Below are 16,023 nucleotides of genomic sequence, written 5' to 3' on the forward strand. Positions count from 1 at the left end.
GACCCTCGCCGGTGGCCGGGGATCGAACTGGCGCTGCAGAGGCTGCGGGCAGCCTCGCAACCCAGCGCTCAACCGCTGCACCACCAGGGGAGGCCCGTCCCTTTACTTTTTACTTGTATATTTTGACTGCATTTTTAGTACACTTTACCCAGCTCATACACATGTTACATAAAGTGGAAAAAAATTGTCTCATAAGTTTCAAATTTTGAGTCTGATTAACGCAAAAAAATGTTTCTTAACTGCCCAAAATGGTTATTTTCTTAGTAGTGGAATTTAGTAGTTCCTAATCTTGTTTTCTTTCAGTACCCTACCTGCTATTATTGAAAGTAAAATAATGTGCAACCCTTTGTAGAGCTATAGACATTAATTATGCATAGCTCTTATTTTATAAAATTGATTTTTATCTATGTCCCTCCCCTTTACTCTCAGCCACTCACTCATTGAAAAATGAACTTTACCTACCTCTGAAGCTCTTTTATTTAGAAAGAAATAGAAGATTAGCTTACATGCATATGAAGTAGAAATACATTGGACTATTAAATGTGTGTAATTTTGCTGTCGTCTCATATTCTTATCAATACTGTTTTCACTTCTCACAGACAGCAAGAAGCAGTTCTTGGCATGCCAGATATACAGTACTGACCTACCTCCAAACCATGGTATTTTACAACCTCTTTATTTTCCTAAACAATGAAGATGCAGTCAGAGACATCAGGTGGCTGATCATAAGTCTTTTGGAAGATGAACAGCTAGAGGTAAAATTGAAGTTAGAACAAATCAAAGTTCAATAAATTTGAAGAAAGCACCACATGCCCACCCCACCTCCCTGAAGTAATTACACACTGATGTGATTTATTAAAAATGTAAATTATTAAAAAAAAAAACTAATTTTAACATTGCCCTGAGTGGTTTTGATACCCTAATCATGATTTGCTATAATACATATGGAAACAAGCATCGAATATTTTTTTTTTCTGGCTTTGCAGTTAGGGAAAACTTCGTGATCTAAATGCGAAATGTTTAAGAAAACTATTAGGCTGAAAATTTTTCAGAAGTGATGCAAGATTGTATGTTTATTAATAAGAAAGCAAATACTTTTTCTTATAAATTAACTATAGTATATACAGACTGACCCTTGGAACAAAAACATCGCAGAAGTAGACCCTGCTACTGGGAAAGAGAATAATTAATTTGGAAGTGTTTGGGTAATATGTTAGAAGTTGGAGAAAAATAAAAATCAATCAGATCATCTTACACTAAAATATATTACAGATATAATCAAGAAATGTATGACACTTTTTAATATTAGAGAAACTGGGAGAGTGAGTTTGGATATTTCTGTGAAATTCAAAGATAAATATTTGTCTTATAAGCTGATAATGTTACAAATCCAAAATGGACAAAAGTGACTAAGAACATTTGAAGTTCATGAGTTTAAACAGTGCAGGCTTCAAACTAGAGAGACATTGGAGCATAAAAAAAAAATCATTCAGGTGTTTTTTCAAATTACTATTGCCTGCTTTTATGAAAATTTAGCAGAAATGTTTGTAATTTATGATTGCTTCTCAAACCTGAGTTCCCATTTTAGTTTGATAGAGATAGTTAAACACAGTTATTTCTGTAATCTGTGTTTATAGTCTGACAACAGCCTCTGAAATTCATTAGAAGTAAATTGGATATAAACCCTCTACCATATAAGCCAATTATGGAAGCTGAGTTCTCTTGTGTTCTTATTGCTGTCAACAACAGCAGCAATAGTTTTAGGTCATGTAGAGTCTAGGTAAAAATTGTTTTAACGGCAGGCTTTTTTTTTTTTTTAAGATTTATTTATGCATACAAGAGCTTTGGGGTATAGGCCAGAGGCATGGGGGCTGAGAGGATTCACCAGAGGCAGAGTGGGGAACTGAACAGGCAGACTGATGGAAGTACACTGTTGAGGAGAGCAGTGGGCGAGTCAGGAGAGGTCTGCTGCGCCATGTGGGTTGCTCCCTTGCCAACTGGGGATCGAACTCCTGCTGCAGAGGCTGTAGACTGCTTCATAGGTTGCATCTTAACCCCTTGCACCACCAGGAAGGCCCTAATGGCAGACGCTGGATCTGTGTTTAAAGGTGGAGCCCATAAAGAGAACTATCACGCAGTAGGAAAATAATTAATTTATAGGGAAATTTAATTTTGCATTAAAAGTTAAAACATTCGGGCCTCCCCAGTGGCACAGCGGTTGAGCGCTGGGTTCCGAAGCTGCCCACAGCCTCTGCAGCGCCTGTTCGAACCCTGCCTGCTCCCCGGCCACCGGAGGAGGGTCCCACAGGGCGCACAGACCTGTCCTTCTGCCTGCGCTGCTCCCTGCTCTGGCTCTGGTGAATTCTCTCACCCTCCCGCGCTTCTGACTGTACCCAGTGCTTGCATAAATAAATAAATAAATCTTTAAAAAAAAAGTTAAAACATTCACCTCTATTATTAGTAGAGTGACCGTCATTCATTTTGAAATCACAGATTCTTTGAGAATTTGAAGAAATCTCTATTAAGAAACTACAAAGGAGCACTCATACAATGAAAATATAGGTATCAGGGAAAGTTTCCACCCCAGATGCACTTACCCCACTTACCAGCATTATTCGTACCCCACTTATCACCATTATTCCACCTGACTTAAGATCTCAGCTTTAATAGAAGTGATTATCTCCACAGGTTCGAGAAATGGCTGCTACCACCTTAAGCGGTCTGTTACAGTGTAACTTCCTTACCATGGACAGTCCTATGCAGATTCATTTTGAGCAACTTTGCAAAACAAAACTACCGAAAAAAAGAAAGAGAGATCCTGGTTCTGTAGGAGATACCATTCCTTCTGCAGGTAACTTTACTGCTAGAGAGCACAAATATCCCTATCGGGATTAACGAGGATTACCCATATGTGTGTACTAGGAATAGTTGCCCCTGCTTTTGTAGAGCTTTGTTTTTATAGAGAGAGGGCAAGATCAGGAATGAAGAAGCTAAAATTAAGTATGTATAAAAGAACCTGTATATTGCCGCATACCACCTATTATAAAATAAATGAAGTGTGTGACTATTTGCCTTAAATAACCTTATAGAGAGAAACATGCAAAATTAGTTATTTTGGAAGTTCTAAATGATATTTTTTAAAGAACTTATAACTTTTGTGTAGAACTAAGAGAAGAAAGGCTAAGTAAAAAAACCTTGCTTATTGGGAATATTTGGTGTTTCATTAAGCATTTGGTGACAGGGTGAGAAGTTATTCTATATGAGCTTCCACTCTGAGTTTAACAATAAACAGGTGAATAAGATTTATTATTATGTCTTGTTTATAAGGAAGCTCTGATCTAACACTAACTATAAACAGTCACAAGATAAATGGAAAATGTATAGGATTATTAGCAAGCAGGAAGTTTATTTCATTTGCAGGTTGTGTTTAGAATATGAAACTGAAATATGATTATATATAATAAGTCCTTAATTATGTCATATAATTACCTAATAACAATATCCAACAAAATACCATTGTATATTCTAGTTTCTTTGCTTGAGAACTGCATTTACAAATGCCAAAGTATTTTCAGATTTTCATTATTCCAAATGACATTATTTATATTATGACTGCTGCAAATTCCCTTTTTAATTCCAGCACCCTATTCACTACTTCACATATACGTATATAATACACTTACAAACACATATCTTTTATTAGAAAAACAATGAGAATTTGAAAACAATTTAAGGTAAGCTCTATCACTAAAGAATGCACACCCTTTAGAATAAAAACACATTGTAGTTTTCTGTTTTGACATTTTTGAACATTACTCATAGATGATGTGTTTAATGAATTGATACCTTTCTGTGGGGGTCAGGGAAGACCACAGAATAGTGGCTATAATTTTAATCAGAGATTGTTTTAGAATCGGGGATTACACTTTTGTGTTTGATATACATTCATTTAAAAAGCCATTGTTTTATTAGTTTTAGAAAATACATGACATTTCTGACAGTTACACTTCATTAATGGACAACTATAGGATGCCTCAAAGTCATGTTTTTGATACATGTGCATGCAATTGCATTTAAAATACAGAGATGCACTCATTGGAAATAATTAGCATAATCAAAAACTAATTTTATTTCACCATAATTAATGCATAGAGTCCTGTAAATATTTGTGTATATTTTCTTTGCAGAGTTGGTCAAACGCCATGCTGGGGTGCTGGGACTTGGTGCGTGTGTTCTTTCTAGTCCTTATGATGTTCCCACCTGGATGCCCCAACTCCTTATGAATCTCAGTGCACATCTGAATGATCCTCAGCCTATTGAGGTAAAATTCTGCCTTATCAGCTTTTACATGCATAATCAGTGACACTATGTAGGAAACCATTTGTACTGGTAATACTCCCTGAACCTTCTGTTTTGATAAAAACACTACTATTATTTACCTCGGCCAAGGCTCCATTTACTTATCAATAATTAAAATCTTGCAGACGCAGCTTTTATTTTCCTGCCTCCTTAGGTCTGTGCGAGCATCCTCTTCTTTCCTTTTCCTAATAAATCTGTCCTTTTAAAATGTTGAAAAAAAATCTTGCTCCATGTATATTTAATATCTTTTGGTAGCAAAGAAATCAATATAGCTTCTGCTCCTCCCAGTCCATTGTAGGTAAAGTATTGCCAGTGTTTTCAGGATAAATTTTATAATTTTCTTTTACTACCATTTTAGATAGTCAGAATTTATCAGAACTGTAACATTAGACACTAGGAAGTACCTAACTGAAAACTAATATTAAAAATGAAATTGTGATGGTATTATATAGTAGTGAACACCTATGTTTCTAAGAAACAACTTATAAAATCACTGACTTTGTCCTTTTTTACATTCATAGGTCTAAGTGTTTGTTGAACTGGTTTCAAATGTGGTATAAGTTCCATTAGTTTGTTCTAAAATACAGCTAATTAATTCTAAGAAGTGAGTTTGGTGGCTTTGCAAAATAAGGTTAACTTTTGCTTTTGTAGCACTTGATGTGTGAGATCTGAAATTAGATGGATTGTTACTTAGCTAAAGCTGTCTGATATATAACCCTGGTTGTTCAGAGAAGTTAAAATGTTTATGGATTACCCGTTCTACAGATGACTGTAAAAAAGACATTATCCAATTTTCGAAGGACACACCATGACAATTGGCAAGAACACAAACAGCAATTCACTGATGACCAGCTGCTTGTGCTCACCGATCTCCTTGTGTCACCATGTTATTATGCATAGAAGGGTAAGTTGCCAAGAGTTTAAAGAAAATTTGACATCCTCAGGCAATTGTCACTTACTTGATGACTAAGAAGTAGGTGTTCTTAAGTTTTTTCATGTTGCTGATGTTCTTAGATGCCATTGCTTAAAGATTTTTTTTTTTTTTAATTTTGCTTTGGCTAGTGAAAGTTCACAGAGAATTGATGTGACTGCTTTTTAGATCTTTATTAATGATTAGGTTTAATAGTCTAGGATTCATTAGATAAATCTTACCCTTAGTTGTTACCTGAGTTGGCCTTAGGCATTGAGATACCCTGAGTACTCTCATTCTATGAGATAATTTCATCTCAGTTGTAAGATAATTTTATCTTTATTCTTAAGTATATTAAAGAGGGTGATCCCAAAAGCCTTTCTAGGTAAAATATTGTAGGTAAAGTATTGCCAGTGTTTTCAGGGATGAGAAAAATGAAGAAAATTTTACATACTGCATTTTTAGAGTTGGACGTACTGTTGTCTAACTGAAATTTTTTTTCCTCTTTGATACAGGTGAGTAGTCCTCACTTCAAGCTCTTTTTCATCAAAAATTCCATATCCTCAGGTACCGTCTGTGGTGGCTCTCTGCAGGTTTAAAACTCAGCCTTTGTTGAGCTCTCATCATTTTGGTGGCTTCTGTGTTTGGTTCCATTAGTCTGCATTTTACAGGTTCTCAGCTGCCATTTGTTTCTTAACCTGTCCGGAAATGTTTTCAGAATATTGATCACTTTTTCTTTAAGGCATCTCACAAAGCCACAATGTCTCAGACTAAAAATAATTAACCCAATATGATCATGGCACCCAACACCAGACAGTCGAGGAACGCATTAAGAAATAATTTACTTGGAATGGAGAATACCCATCTTTAATACAGGTCCTATCATTTCATTCATCGCAATTCAAATTATTTTGAATTCTTTCCAAATGGCTGTTGGGTAGTAGGGCCATGGGCCATGAATCTTGAAGCCTTGAGAGCCTTGGGTCTAAAGAGCCATGAAGAGGGAAGGAAAAAGTGGGCAAGTCTCAAACCTAACCAAGGACCTGATGGATTACTCGACCAAGACACAGAGTTGAGTCTGTATCCATGTGTTTCACACAGACTGGAGTTTTTGGTGCTGAAAAGAAGGGCAGTTGCTAAAGAACTGGGGGTTTGGTGAATACATTTTTGATTGATTGTTGTGTGTGTATACGATGTGTGATTTTGAAAATAAACAGCAACAACAATAAAAACTCTGGCTGGTTGATTTTTACCTGTATTCTTTACAAATATTGTTTGATCCTCCTTAAAAACTGTTATGGAACACTGTTGTGTTCGTGGAAATTCTGTAATTTTTGAAAATTTTTCCCTTGCTTTTTTTTTTTCCTGCAGAATCGTTGAGACTATTAAGTCTTGATATTTAACTGATTTGTTTAAATGTTACATAGATGTAAAAGACTGTATAAACTGTAGAGATAGCATTGACAAGACTGTACAGATGCAATCTTTTACACAACACCATTGTATAATTTGTAAAGATTCACATGTAGCTCTTTATTATAGTGATTTTTGGCTTTGAACCAATTGAATGCCATTTTTTGTGTTTTTAAATTATTTTCTGTCATGTTACAAAAGCTGAGGTGTGGGTGGGTTTTTTGATTTTTGTTTGTTTTTCAGTTCATTTATCATTAGAATGTCTGAATTTTTATGTAACTTTTTTGTGTGCATCTCTAAATATGAACACCACATGTTTGCCTACAACAGATTTGTAGAATGCAAGGTATATTCTAGGCTGAAGTAATTCACAAGTTAGTGAATGTCATCTTATAAACACATCCTGTACAGTCTTCCTTAAAGGAACACTAAAGCATATTTTTCAGTATCTTACTTGCTGAATGACTCCACGTAGACCTAAGCACAGCAGAGGTCCTGGTACAGTATTTAAGTGTCAGCATACACAGGCATCATCCCTGTATAGAGTAGTGCCAAACTGATTAATTCAATTGTGTAACTAGCTTAAAACCCAATAAATGGATTGTTTTTAACACCTGGCTTTTGTCTTCATTAAGAGAAGAAGACAGTTGTATAGGCAGCAACTCTTTTATATTGATAAGTCTGGATTTGTACACTCATGCCTTCTGACCAAAATTTATTATATTGGACCTGTCTAGTACTGTTAGCTAGTAGCACTATATGACTACATTTAAAATGAAAATGCAGGGCTTGCCTGGTGACGCAGAGGTTAAAGTCTCAGCGCTATGAGGCTATCACCAGCCAGTGCTGCATGAGTTCCATCTCCGGCCAGGGAGCTGACTCACATGGCACAGCCGACCACTCCCTGTCTCGCCTGCTGCTCCCCTCAGCAGTGTATTTCAGTTGATCTGCCTGTTCTGCTCCTCACTCTGTCTCTGGTGAACCCTTTCACCTACCCATGCCTCAGGCCTAGACCCCAGTTCTTGTATGCATAAATAAATAAAATCTTTCAAGAAATGAAAATGCGGGCCTCCCCTGGTGGCACAGCGGTTGAGCGCTGGGCTGCCAAGCTGCCCGCAGCCTCTGCAGCGCCTGTTCGATCCCTGGCCGCCGGTGAGGGTCCCACATGGCACAATAGACCTCTTCTGCCGCGCGCCCGCTGCTCCCCTCAGCAGTGTATTTCAGTCAGTCTGCCCGTTCTGCTCCCCGCTGTGGCTCTGGTGAATTCTCTCACCCTCCCACGCTTCTGACTTTACTCAGTGCTTGTATAAATAAATAAATATTTAAAAAAAAAGAAATGATAATGCATTTCACATTGCTCTTTAACCACATCTGGCTAGTGGTTTATCTGTTGAATAACACAGATGAATGTTTCTAAAAGTACAAAGAGTTGTGGTGGACAACATACTTAGTTGAATGAGTATCAAATGGATATGCCTAGGCATCACATGGGATTTTGTTAAAATGCAAATTCTAAATGCTTCCAGCTCATGATGGTTCCTCATGTTGAGACCATCCGTGAGTAATGAGACTTTCTCTAACCAAGTTATATGAAACTGTTTTAGCAAGGTTCCTGGAGTTGAGGACTGGGCATCTATTATGTTCCTCAGTCAGAATTTCTCCAACCTAGGAGTCAGGCATCAATATCTAAAACTCCATGATGATTCAGTTGTACAACCAGAATTGAGAACTCCTGAAGGCTCCTAAAATCCACTCTACACCTAAAAACTAGGGTACCTTAATTGAGTTTCTAACATGTGACCCATGTAATTCTAATGCCTGGTTTAGGAGTTGTATGTTACCTTGGTATCCCAATCTGGTTATACTATGAACTACTACGTTTTCTGCCACAATAATGAATGGGTAGAAGGAGTAAAAGGGACTGGAAGTCTACATCTGTCTGAAAAATCTTTAATGTATGTTGAATCAAAAAGACTAATGGACAGCAGGAATGGTGCCGAGGAAGACTAATTTTAGGGTGGTTAAGAGTCGAGGTAAAACCTATCTAAATGGGATTTTGAGCTAATCTTTAGGGATGGATCCTTAAACAGACTTTTTTAAAATTTGAAGGTAAGATTATGACCTATTGATTAAAAAAAAAAATGGTAACTAGGATTAGAAAGTTTTTTTAAAATACTCAAAATACTGGGCATTGCCAGGTCCTTTATGTTGGAGGCCAATTTGGTGATTAGTAGTGTGGGCAGAAAGGACCAGTGTGGAATTTGGAATTTTGTTTTGTGGTAAAAAACAACTTTCTACATACTTTGTAGTTACTTTGTTGACCAAAGACCCTTGATAGAACTTTTTTGAGTATTCCCATTGGTGATCCTCAATATTGTTTTCATTTCTACTACATATAGAAAAATTTAATGAACATTTTCTTTCCTTCATACTTTTTCTCTTAAGTATTTCTTTAAAATTCATTCCAAGTGGGGCCTCCCTGAGGCATAAGATGTTAAGTCTCAGCACTAAGAAACAATCTGCAGCCACTGCAGCATGAGTTCGATCCCCAGCAAGGAAGCTAACCCACATGGGAGCAGCAGACCTCGCCTGTCTCACCTGCTGCTCCCCTCAGCCATGTATTTCAGTCAGTCCTCCTTTCTGCTCCTGTCTCTGTCTCTGGTGAATCCTCTCACCACCACCCTCCACACATACCTCTGGCCTGCACCCCAGCTCTTCTATGCATAAATAATCTTTTAAAAAAAGATTCATTCCAAGTAATAAGATTTTTAGGTGAGGAATCTAAACATACTCTTTCCAAGTTTTATTGATTTGCCAGTTGTTTAAATAACTATAATTTTGGAAATACAACTTAATACATCTCTGCATATGCTTCACTTACCCTCTAACAAACTCCAATGCCAGTAACCTATCATCTGCCTTCCCCTTACCTCTCCTAACAGTTAAATAATTGTTAACCAATTTATTTTTCACAAAGTATAAAAATTGTTTTGTTGTGTTTTTCCAATTTGTTTCTGTCGTTGTTTATATTCCGCAAATGGGGCAAGCTGTCTAGTAACTACCTTTTATTTTGCTGACTTATTTCACTTAGCATAGTTATTTCAGTGTCAATCTACATTCTCCCAAAAAGGCACTATTTCATCTTTTTTTAATGGCTGATTAATATTCCATTGGGTATGTATTTTACAATTTCTCTATACAGTGGTCTATTGATGGGCATTTAAATTGGTTTCATGACTTGCTATTGTGAAGAATGGTGCTGTGAGCACAGGGGTACATAAATCTTAGTGTTTTTCATATGCTTTGGGTAAATACCTAGAAAGTGGTATTTCTGCATCTATTTTTATTTTTTAAGGAATTTCCATGCTGTTTTCCATAGAAGTTGCACCAAATTCCATTCCCTTCAACAGTGAGTGAATATTCCTTTTTCTTCACTCTCACCTATATTTTTCCTGTCTTATCCTTACAGAGGTGAGGATTCTCATATCTCATTGTGGTTTTGATTTGCATTTTCCTTGCACTATGTGATGGGAATGTTTTCATCTACCTATAGGCAATCTGAACGTTGTCTTTGGAGGGGTATTTATTTAGGTCTTTTGCCCACTTTTTGATTGGGTAATTGGGATTTGTTGTTGGGCTATACGAGTTCTTTATGTATTTTTTGTGTGTGTTGTGCAAATACTTCCTTTCAGTTCATAGGTTGCCATTATGTTTTTGTGGTGGTTTCTCCATACAACCACTTTTAATTTGATGTAGTCCTATTTGTTTAAAGAATCTGAACATTTTAATGGTTGTATTGTATGTCTTCCTTAAAGTGTACTTGTATTAATTTGCATTGCCAATACCAGTGTGTAATTAGAATGCTGGTGTCTCTGGATATTGATAACCCATTCATGTTTTAAAATATTAAAGTCCAGCTTATTTATTGCAGATTTTCCATTTTTTGACTATTAGTAGCCAGTGTCCTTTCCAAATGGGCACACTGTGCTGGTACATTATGTTCACATTTTAGCTTTAGCTTTGCTGATGTACTGATTCTAGAATTTTGGTGGGTCCTGATTTCCTCTTCTGTATCTTCAGAATCCTTTACAACTTGTGAATTGGTGGGGTTTTTTTCCCTCAGTATGACTATCTCTCCCATATGTATAACTCTGGTGGTCACCTGCCCAACCTAATCTTCCATCAAAGTATCTGGAAATGAACTGGTAATTTATACAGTAGCTAGTTCATATGGGAAGGACATAACTTTGATTAGAGTTCCCATTCTAAATACTAATCTGGTGGTCTTTTTCTGCTAATTATTTCTAGCACCCAAGGTCACCATTATTGACAGTAGAATTGCTGCATTGCAAGTGGATGAGTATTATGTGGGAATTCATTGGAAAATATGCTTGAAATTATTTCTAAACAGAGTTCTGATAGCATATTAAACTTCTGGACTGAATAGCTACTTGATAAATGTGCCAGCCCCCTTGGTTTTCCGTTGAAAGCACAGAGAACTGGGAAAGATAAATTCTATGATTAAGTTAAATTATTTGGTACTTATCGGTGCCAAACAGTTCTGTTTATTTTTTTTTAAAGATTTATTGATTGATTTATACATACAAGCACTGGGTACAGTCAGAAGCGCGGGAGGGTGAGAGAATTCACCAGAGCCAGAGCAGGGAGCAGAGCAGGCAGAAGTGCCGAAGTACACTGCTAAGGGGAGCAGCGGGCAGCAGGAGAGGTCTGCGCGCCATGTGGGATCCTCCTCCAGTGGCCGGGAGCGGACAGGCGCTGCAGAGGCTGCGGGCAGCTTCTCAACCCAGCGCTCAACCGCTGTGCCACCAGGGAGGCCCAAACGGTTCTGTTTACACTAGAGGTTTCAGTAGCAATATTCTCACTGAGGTATTTTACTTAAATGGAATGTGCAGGTTTTCTGGCACCAGAGTGAAGGAAAGAGTATCAAATAACATTCTCTATTTCTAAATAGTACCCCTGACAAGGTTTGAAATATAAGATACTGATTACCCAGGTGTAAGAGTTTAACTTGATGGATCTGACACTAAAATTAAGTTCTGATTTTGGACATGTTATGTTACTGATGTCAGAGAATGAGAGGACGGTATAGTGTTTTGTTTTCTGTTCTTGCCTGTTTGCACGTATTGCTGTCAAGATTTTGCATTCAACACAACATTAAATTTAACGTCGGTATCTCTGGGCTTGGCTATTTTAGATGCTTGTACCTTGCAACTCTTGCTGAGCTCCCTCAGGAGAGGCTAGAGAAAAGTAGGTTCCTTAAAAAATTTTACGTTGAAGTTGGTTTATTTAAAAGATGTTACAATAACTTGATTTACAAATTCGGTGTCTCAAAGTTCCAAACGACGACAACGGTTTCAAGTAAGGAAAAGTATTGCCCGCAACCCAGAGGGGAGCTAGGCCGGGCCTGGGTCCTGCTGAGCTGCGCAGGGAGCCCACGGCCCAGCCGGCCCCGTCCCACGTCCCACGGCTCCTACCTGCTGAGGCCGCGGCCCTCGGGCCTCTGCGTGCCATCGGTGCCCCCACCGTTCCCCTTCTCTCTGCATGTCAGGTTTTGGCCCCCTCGGGGAGCGCAGACACCCGAACGCCAAGACGACCCGCCGAAGAAGCGCGCGGCGCGGGGGGCCGAGGGCGGGGCGGCGCCGGGGCCGGGGGAGCTCGCGCGGCGGCCGCAGTGCGGGGGGCGCTGGGGCCGCCCAGGCCTGGGTGTCCCGCGGAGGGGGCGGCGCCCTCCGCGTCTCCGTGACTGCGCCTCCGCGCCCGGGGCTCGCCGTGGCTCCGGGATGCGCGGAGGCGGCGGCCATGGCGATGATGCCTCCAGCCCTGCGTTATCCGGGGCGGCGGGCGGAGCGCGCGTCCAGGCTGCGAGATGGAGGAGGAGGGGCGGCGCTGCGGCCACCCGGCAGGTGAGAGGCCGAGGACCCTCCGAGGGCGGGGACCCCGCGGAGACGGGCGGCCAGGCCCCGGGAGGCCGGCGGGTGAGCAAGGCGCGCGGTGCGCTAGTCCAGGCCCGGCGGCCGCGCACCTGCGCCCCGGGCGGCCTGCGGGGAGGCCCTCGCGCCCCTGCCCTGCGGCTCTCGCGCACCGCGGGTGCCGCGGCAGCCCTGCCCCGCCAGGCCCCGGGGAGCCCTCCACACCCCACTGACTGCCCCTTCTTTAGCTAGCTTCCCTGGCCCGGCCTAGGCCCGCCTTACCCAAAACCTTCCCCATTCCGGGAGCTCCTGAACTTCGCTGCCCGTGACCCTGGGAGACCCCTCGCCCCAGTCTCCCACCCCACCGCCCAACTGGGGGGCTCCACTGCCTCCCCCCGCCCTCATCCACGACCTAGGTCTTCAGGACTCAACACCAGCAGCTGCTTCATCTTCTAGAGAGTCCATTCTGGGAGACAGAGCAAGGGCTCTGAAATCTGATAAATCTGTACCTGGGAATCTTAGTAACCTTGGGCAAGTCAGGTAACTTCCCTGAGGTTTTCCTGATCAATATAAACACAATGTGAAAAATAATAATACGGACTCTCGCTACTTGTGAGGATTAGACCCTGAAAATGCCGGCCTGAAGGAATTTAAGTCTTTATGAGACAAACAAAAGGTGGTGGGGGTGCGGGGAGGTTGAGGGCTGGAATACTCCAAGTCATGAGTTGACTGACAAAAGTACATATAAAAATAAGCCAGAAAGAAAAAGAAAAATACCGGATGGTCACACTCATAGCAGGAATCTAGAAAACTTAAATAAGGGGCCAGGAAAAAGAATAACTATAAGAAAGTAAAAATCAAAATCAACAAACAACTATGAACCAGAGACACTCTATGGGGGGTGGGGGGCGCGGAGGGGAGGGATTGGGGTCAAAATAAGGGGGTTGTACTTGTATGGGGAATATAAAAAGGAAAAAAAAGAAAAAAGTACATATAAAATGTTTTTATATACACTAAAAAGTTAAGGCAGCACGCTAGGTTTTCAGAGGCTCTTCACACATCTGAATAAGAACAAATTGCCACTGTACAATACATTTTCAGTACCCCTTGCTAGTTACTTTGGGATCCTTTCTTCCTTGTCATAGCAAGATGCATATGAAATCATTCCCCTTTTTTTGTGACTAATATGCCTGCTTATCGCCGTTGTTCAAATTTAAAATGTTTCTGATTTTATGATTTTTTTTTTTTATTTTTTAATTTTTATAATTTTTTTTTTTTTTATTTTTTTTCGAGTCAGGGTCTCGCTATGTTGCCCAGGCTGGAGTGCAGTGGCTATTCACAGGCGCGATCCCACTACTGATCAGCACGGGAGTTGATTTTATGATTTTATACTCACCTTTTCTTCTAGACCTATGAGTGATTCCAATGCAGTTTGCTTGCTGCATTGAAAATAGCATTTAATATTTGAGGGTAGCAAATAGGTATTGATCTACTCCCTTTCCAAGTCACCGAGCTTCGTGGGTATGCCATCATAACTTTGTTCTACATTGTGCTGTGAGCCTGCTCTTTGTTAAAGTCCTAGAAATTAGTACTAAGTCCTGGGCTTACTTTCCCTCCACTTCCTTTATTGCTCCTATTTTACTCTTCCAAAACCTTTCTGTCATCTGCTTTCCCTCCTTTTTCCCTTCCCAAACTCTAATTCCTTCTCCCCCACCCCCCACCATTATCCCAAAAGGAGTAATTTATAATTACCTGGAACCATAGTTATCAGTATTGTCAAAGCGGTACACAGAAGAGTGAGAGAGAAAAAGGAGAGAAAGAATTCAATGTTTGGTTTCCAGGAATTTTCAATTGGAAAAGGATTACACTACTTACTTCAGAGGCTTATAGTGAGAATGAAATAAAGTTTGATAACTTATGTAAAGCTAGCATAAGTGCCTGGTGTATAATAGCCACCCAACAAAGAACAGTTAACAACTTTGAGTTGGCGTTCCCTCCCTTGATTTCTTTGATGTTCTGTTTGCGAACATGGTGGTGAAGATTCTGGGCTTTAAAGAGCAACTAGTAAGAGTCTCACTAACTCAGTCTCCTCATCAGTAAAATGCATGTAAGTTATACTAACTCAGGGTTGTGGTGAGGGTTCAGAAGGTTATTAGTGTGAAAAACTGAGCAAAGTACCTATCATATCATAAACTCTTAATAAAGTTAATATACTAATAATACTGACCATTAATATTATTATATTACTAACCTAGAATTCTCCTTTATTTTTATTCAAATTGGTTTTTCCCTTTTATGTTTTTGACGATTTACTTATGCATATAAGAGCTGGGGTACAGGCCAGAGGTGTGGGGGGTGAGAGGATTCACCAGAGACAGAGAGGGAAACAGAACAGACAGACTGACCAAAGTACACTGCTGAGAGGAACAGCAGGCAGGTCAGGAGAGGTCTGCTTTACCATATGGGTTGCTCCCTAGCCAGCCGGGGGATCGAACTCGTTTTGCAGAGACTGCGGACAGCTTCATAGGTTGCGTCTTAACTCCTTGCACCACCAGGGAGGCCCTCAAATTGATTTTTCTCTTTTACTTCTGTTTTTCATCATTTTACCCATCCTCCAGTTAACAATTTAAAAAAAAGTAGTCTTTTAAAACATAGGTATCAAAAATTGTTCAGAAATAACTGTACAAGCTTTAAGTAAATACAATGGGAGTGAGCCACTTTTTCAAGTTCTCATCAAGAAGAAACAAAAAGGTCAGGATTTATATTTTTCTCTCTCATAAAACCTGCATAAGGAAGGTGCAGAAAAGCTGATGACTATTCCCAGTGGAGATAGTCATATATTGTCATGATGTGTGCAATTTGAACTTGAAAATATAGGTGAGATGATCTTCTTCATGAAGCACACCAGTCAGTTAGATGGTTCTCCCCAGAACTGCAGTTTATCTGATATTCATTGGCACAGTTGTGCCTGTTGTAGCGTGCTGAGAGACTTCTATATTGGGCTATCTGTAGCTGCTACTTGGAGCCCCCAGTATCCCCTCACTGACCTGCCCCTTTCTTTGTGCCCTGTGATTCAGCAAAACCTCTGGCATCTGGGATCCAGTTTAGGATCTGGTTACATATTCTGAACATCATCCTTGGACCTCCCCAGTGCCTTTTGTTTTTCCTAAAACCATGAATTAAAGCAAATGCTTTTTCAGTTTTCAAGAGCTTTGCAACAGTCTCCAAGGAACAACTTAAACTGTCTCCCTGGAAGCATCTTTGGGAGCAAGGTGGGCACCAGGCCACATGGGGCTTTGAGACTTGGAACAAAAGATTTGTGTGAGTGCAGTTCAAATCTCATTGCAAAATTAAAAAAAAAAAAGTTAAGAACTAAGTAAGGTTTTTTTGTAGAGGCTATCTTACTCATCT

The 16,023-nt window shown here is 39.9% G+C and overlaps 1 protein-coding gene across 2 annotated transcripts in view; it reads left to right on the forward strand.

Moving 5' to 3' along the window:
• Nucleotides 1–6,501, forward strand: part of PSME4 (proteasome activator subunit 4) — an 82,153-nt gene extending 75,652 nt beyond the window's left edge. For both annotated transcript variants that reach the window (XM_037528071.2, XM_054701993.1), the window contains exons 43-47: nt 600–755; nt 2,689–2,851; nt 4,188–4,321; nt 5,125–5,263; nt 5,785–6,501. In XM_037528071.2, the coding sequence (XP_037383968.1) occupies nt 600–755; nt 2,689–2,851; nt 4,188–4,321; nt 5,125–5,259 (588 nt within the window). In that variant the 3' untranslated portion in view covers nt 5,260–5,263; nt 5,785–6,501. The remainder of the gene's footprint in view (nt 1–599; nt 756–2,688; nt 2,852–4,187; nt 4,322–5,124; nt 5,264–5,784) is intronic.
• Nucleotides 6,502–16,023: the final 9,522 nt, after the last annotated feature.

This window comes from Talpa occidentalis, unplaced genomic scaffold (genome assembly GCF_014898055.3).
Source record: "Talpa occidentalis isolate TD23 unplaced genomic scaffold, MPIMG_talOcc4v2.1 talOcc4.5, whole genome shotgun sequence".
Classification (NCBI taxonomy): Eukaryota; Metazoa; Chordata; class Mammalia; order Eulipotyphla; family Talpidae; genus Talpa; species Talpa occidentalis.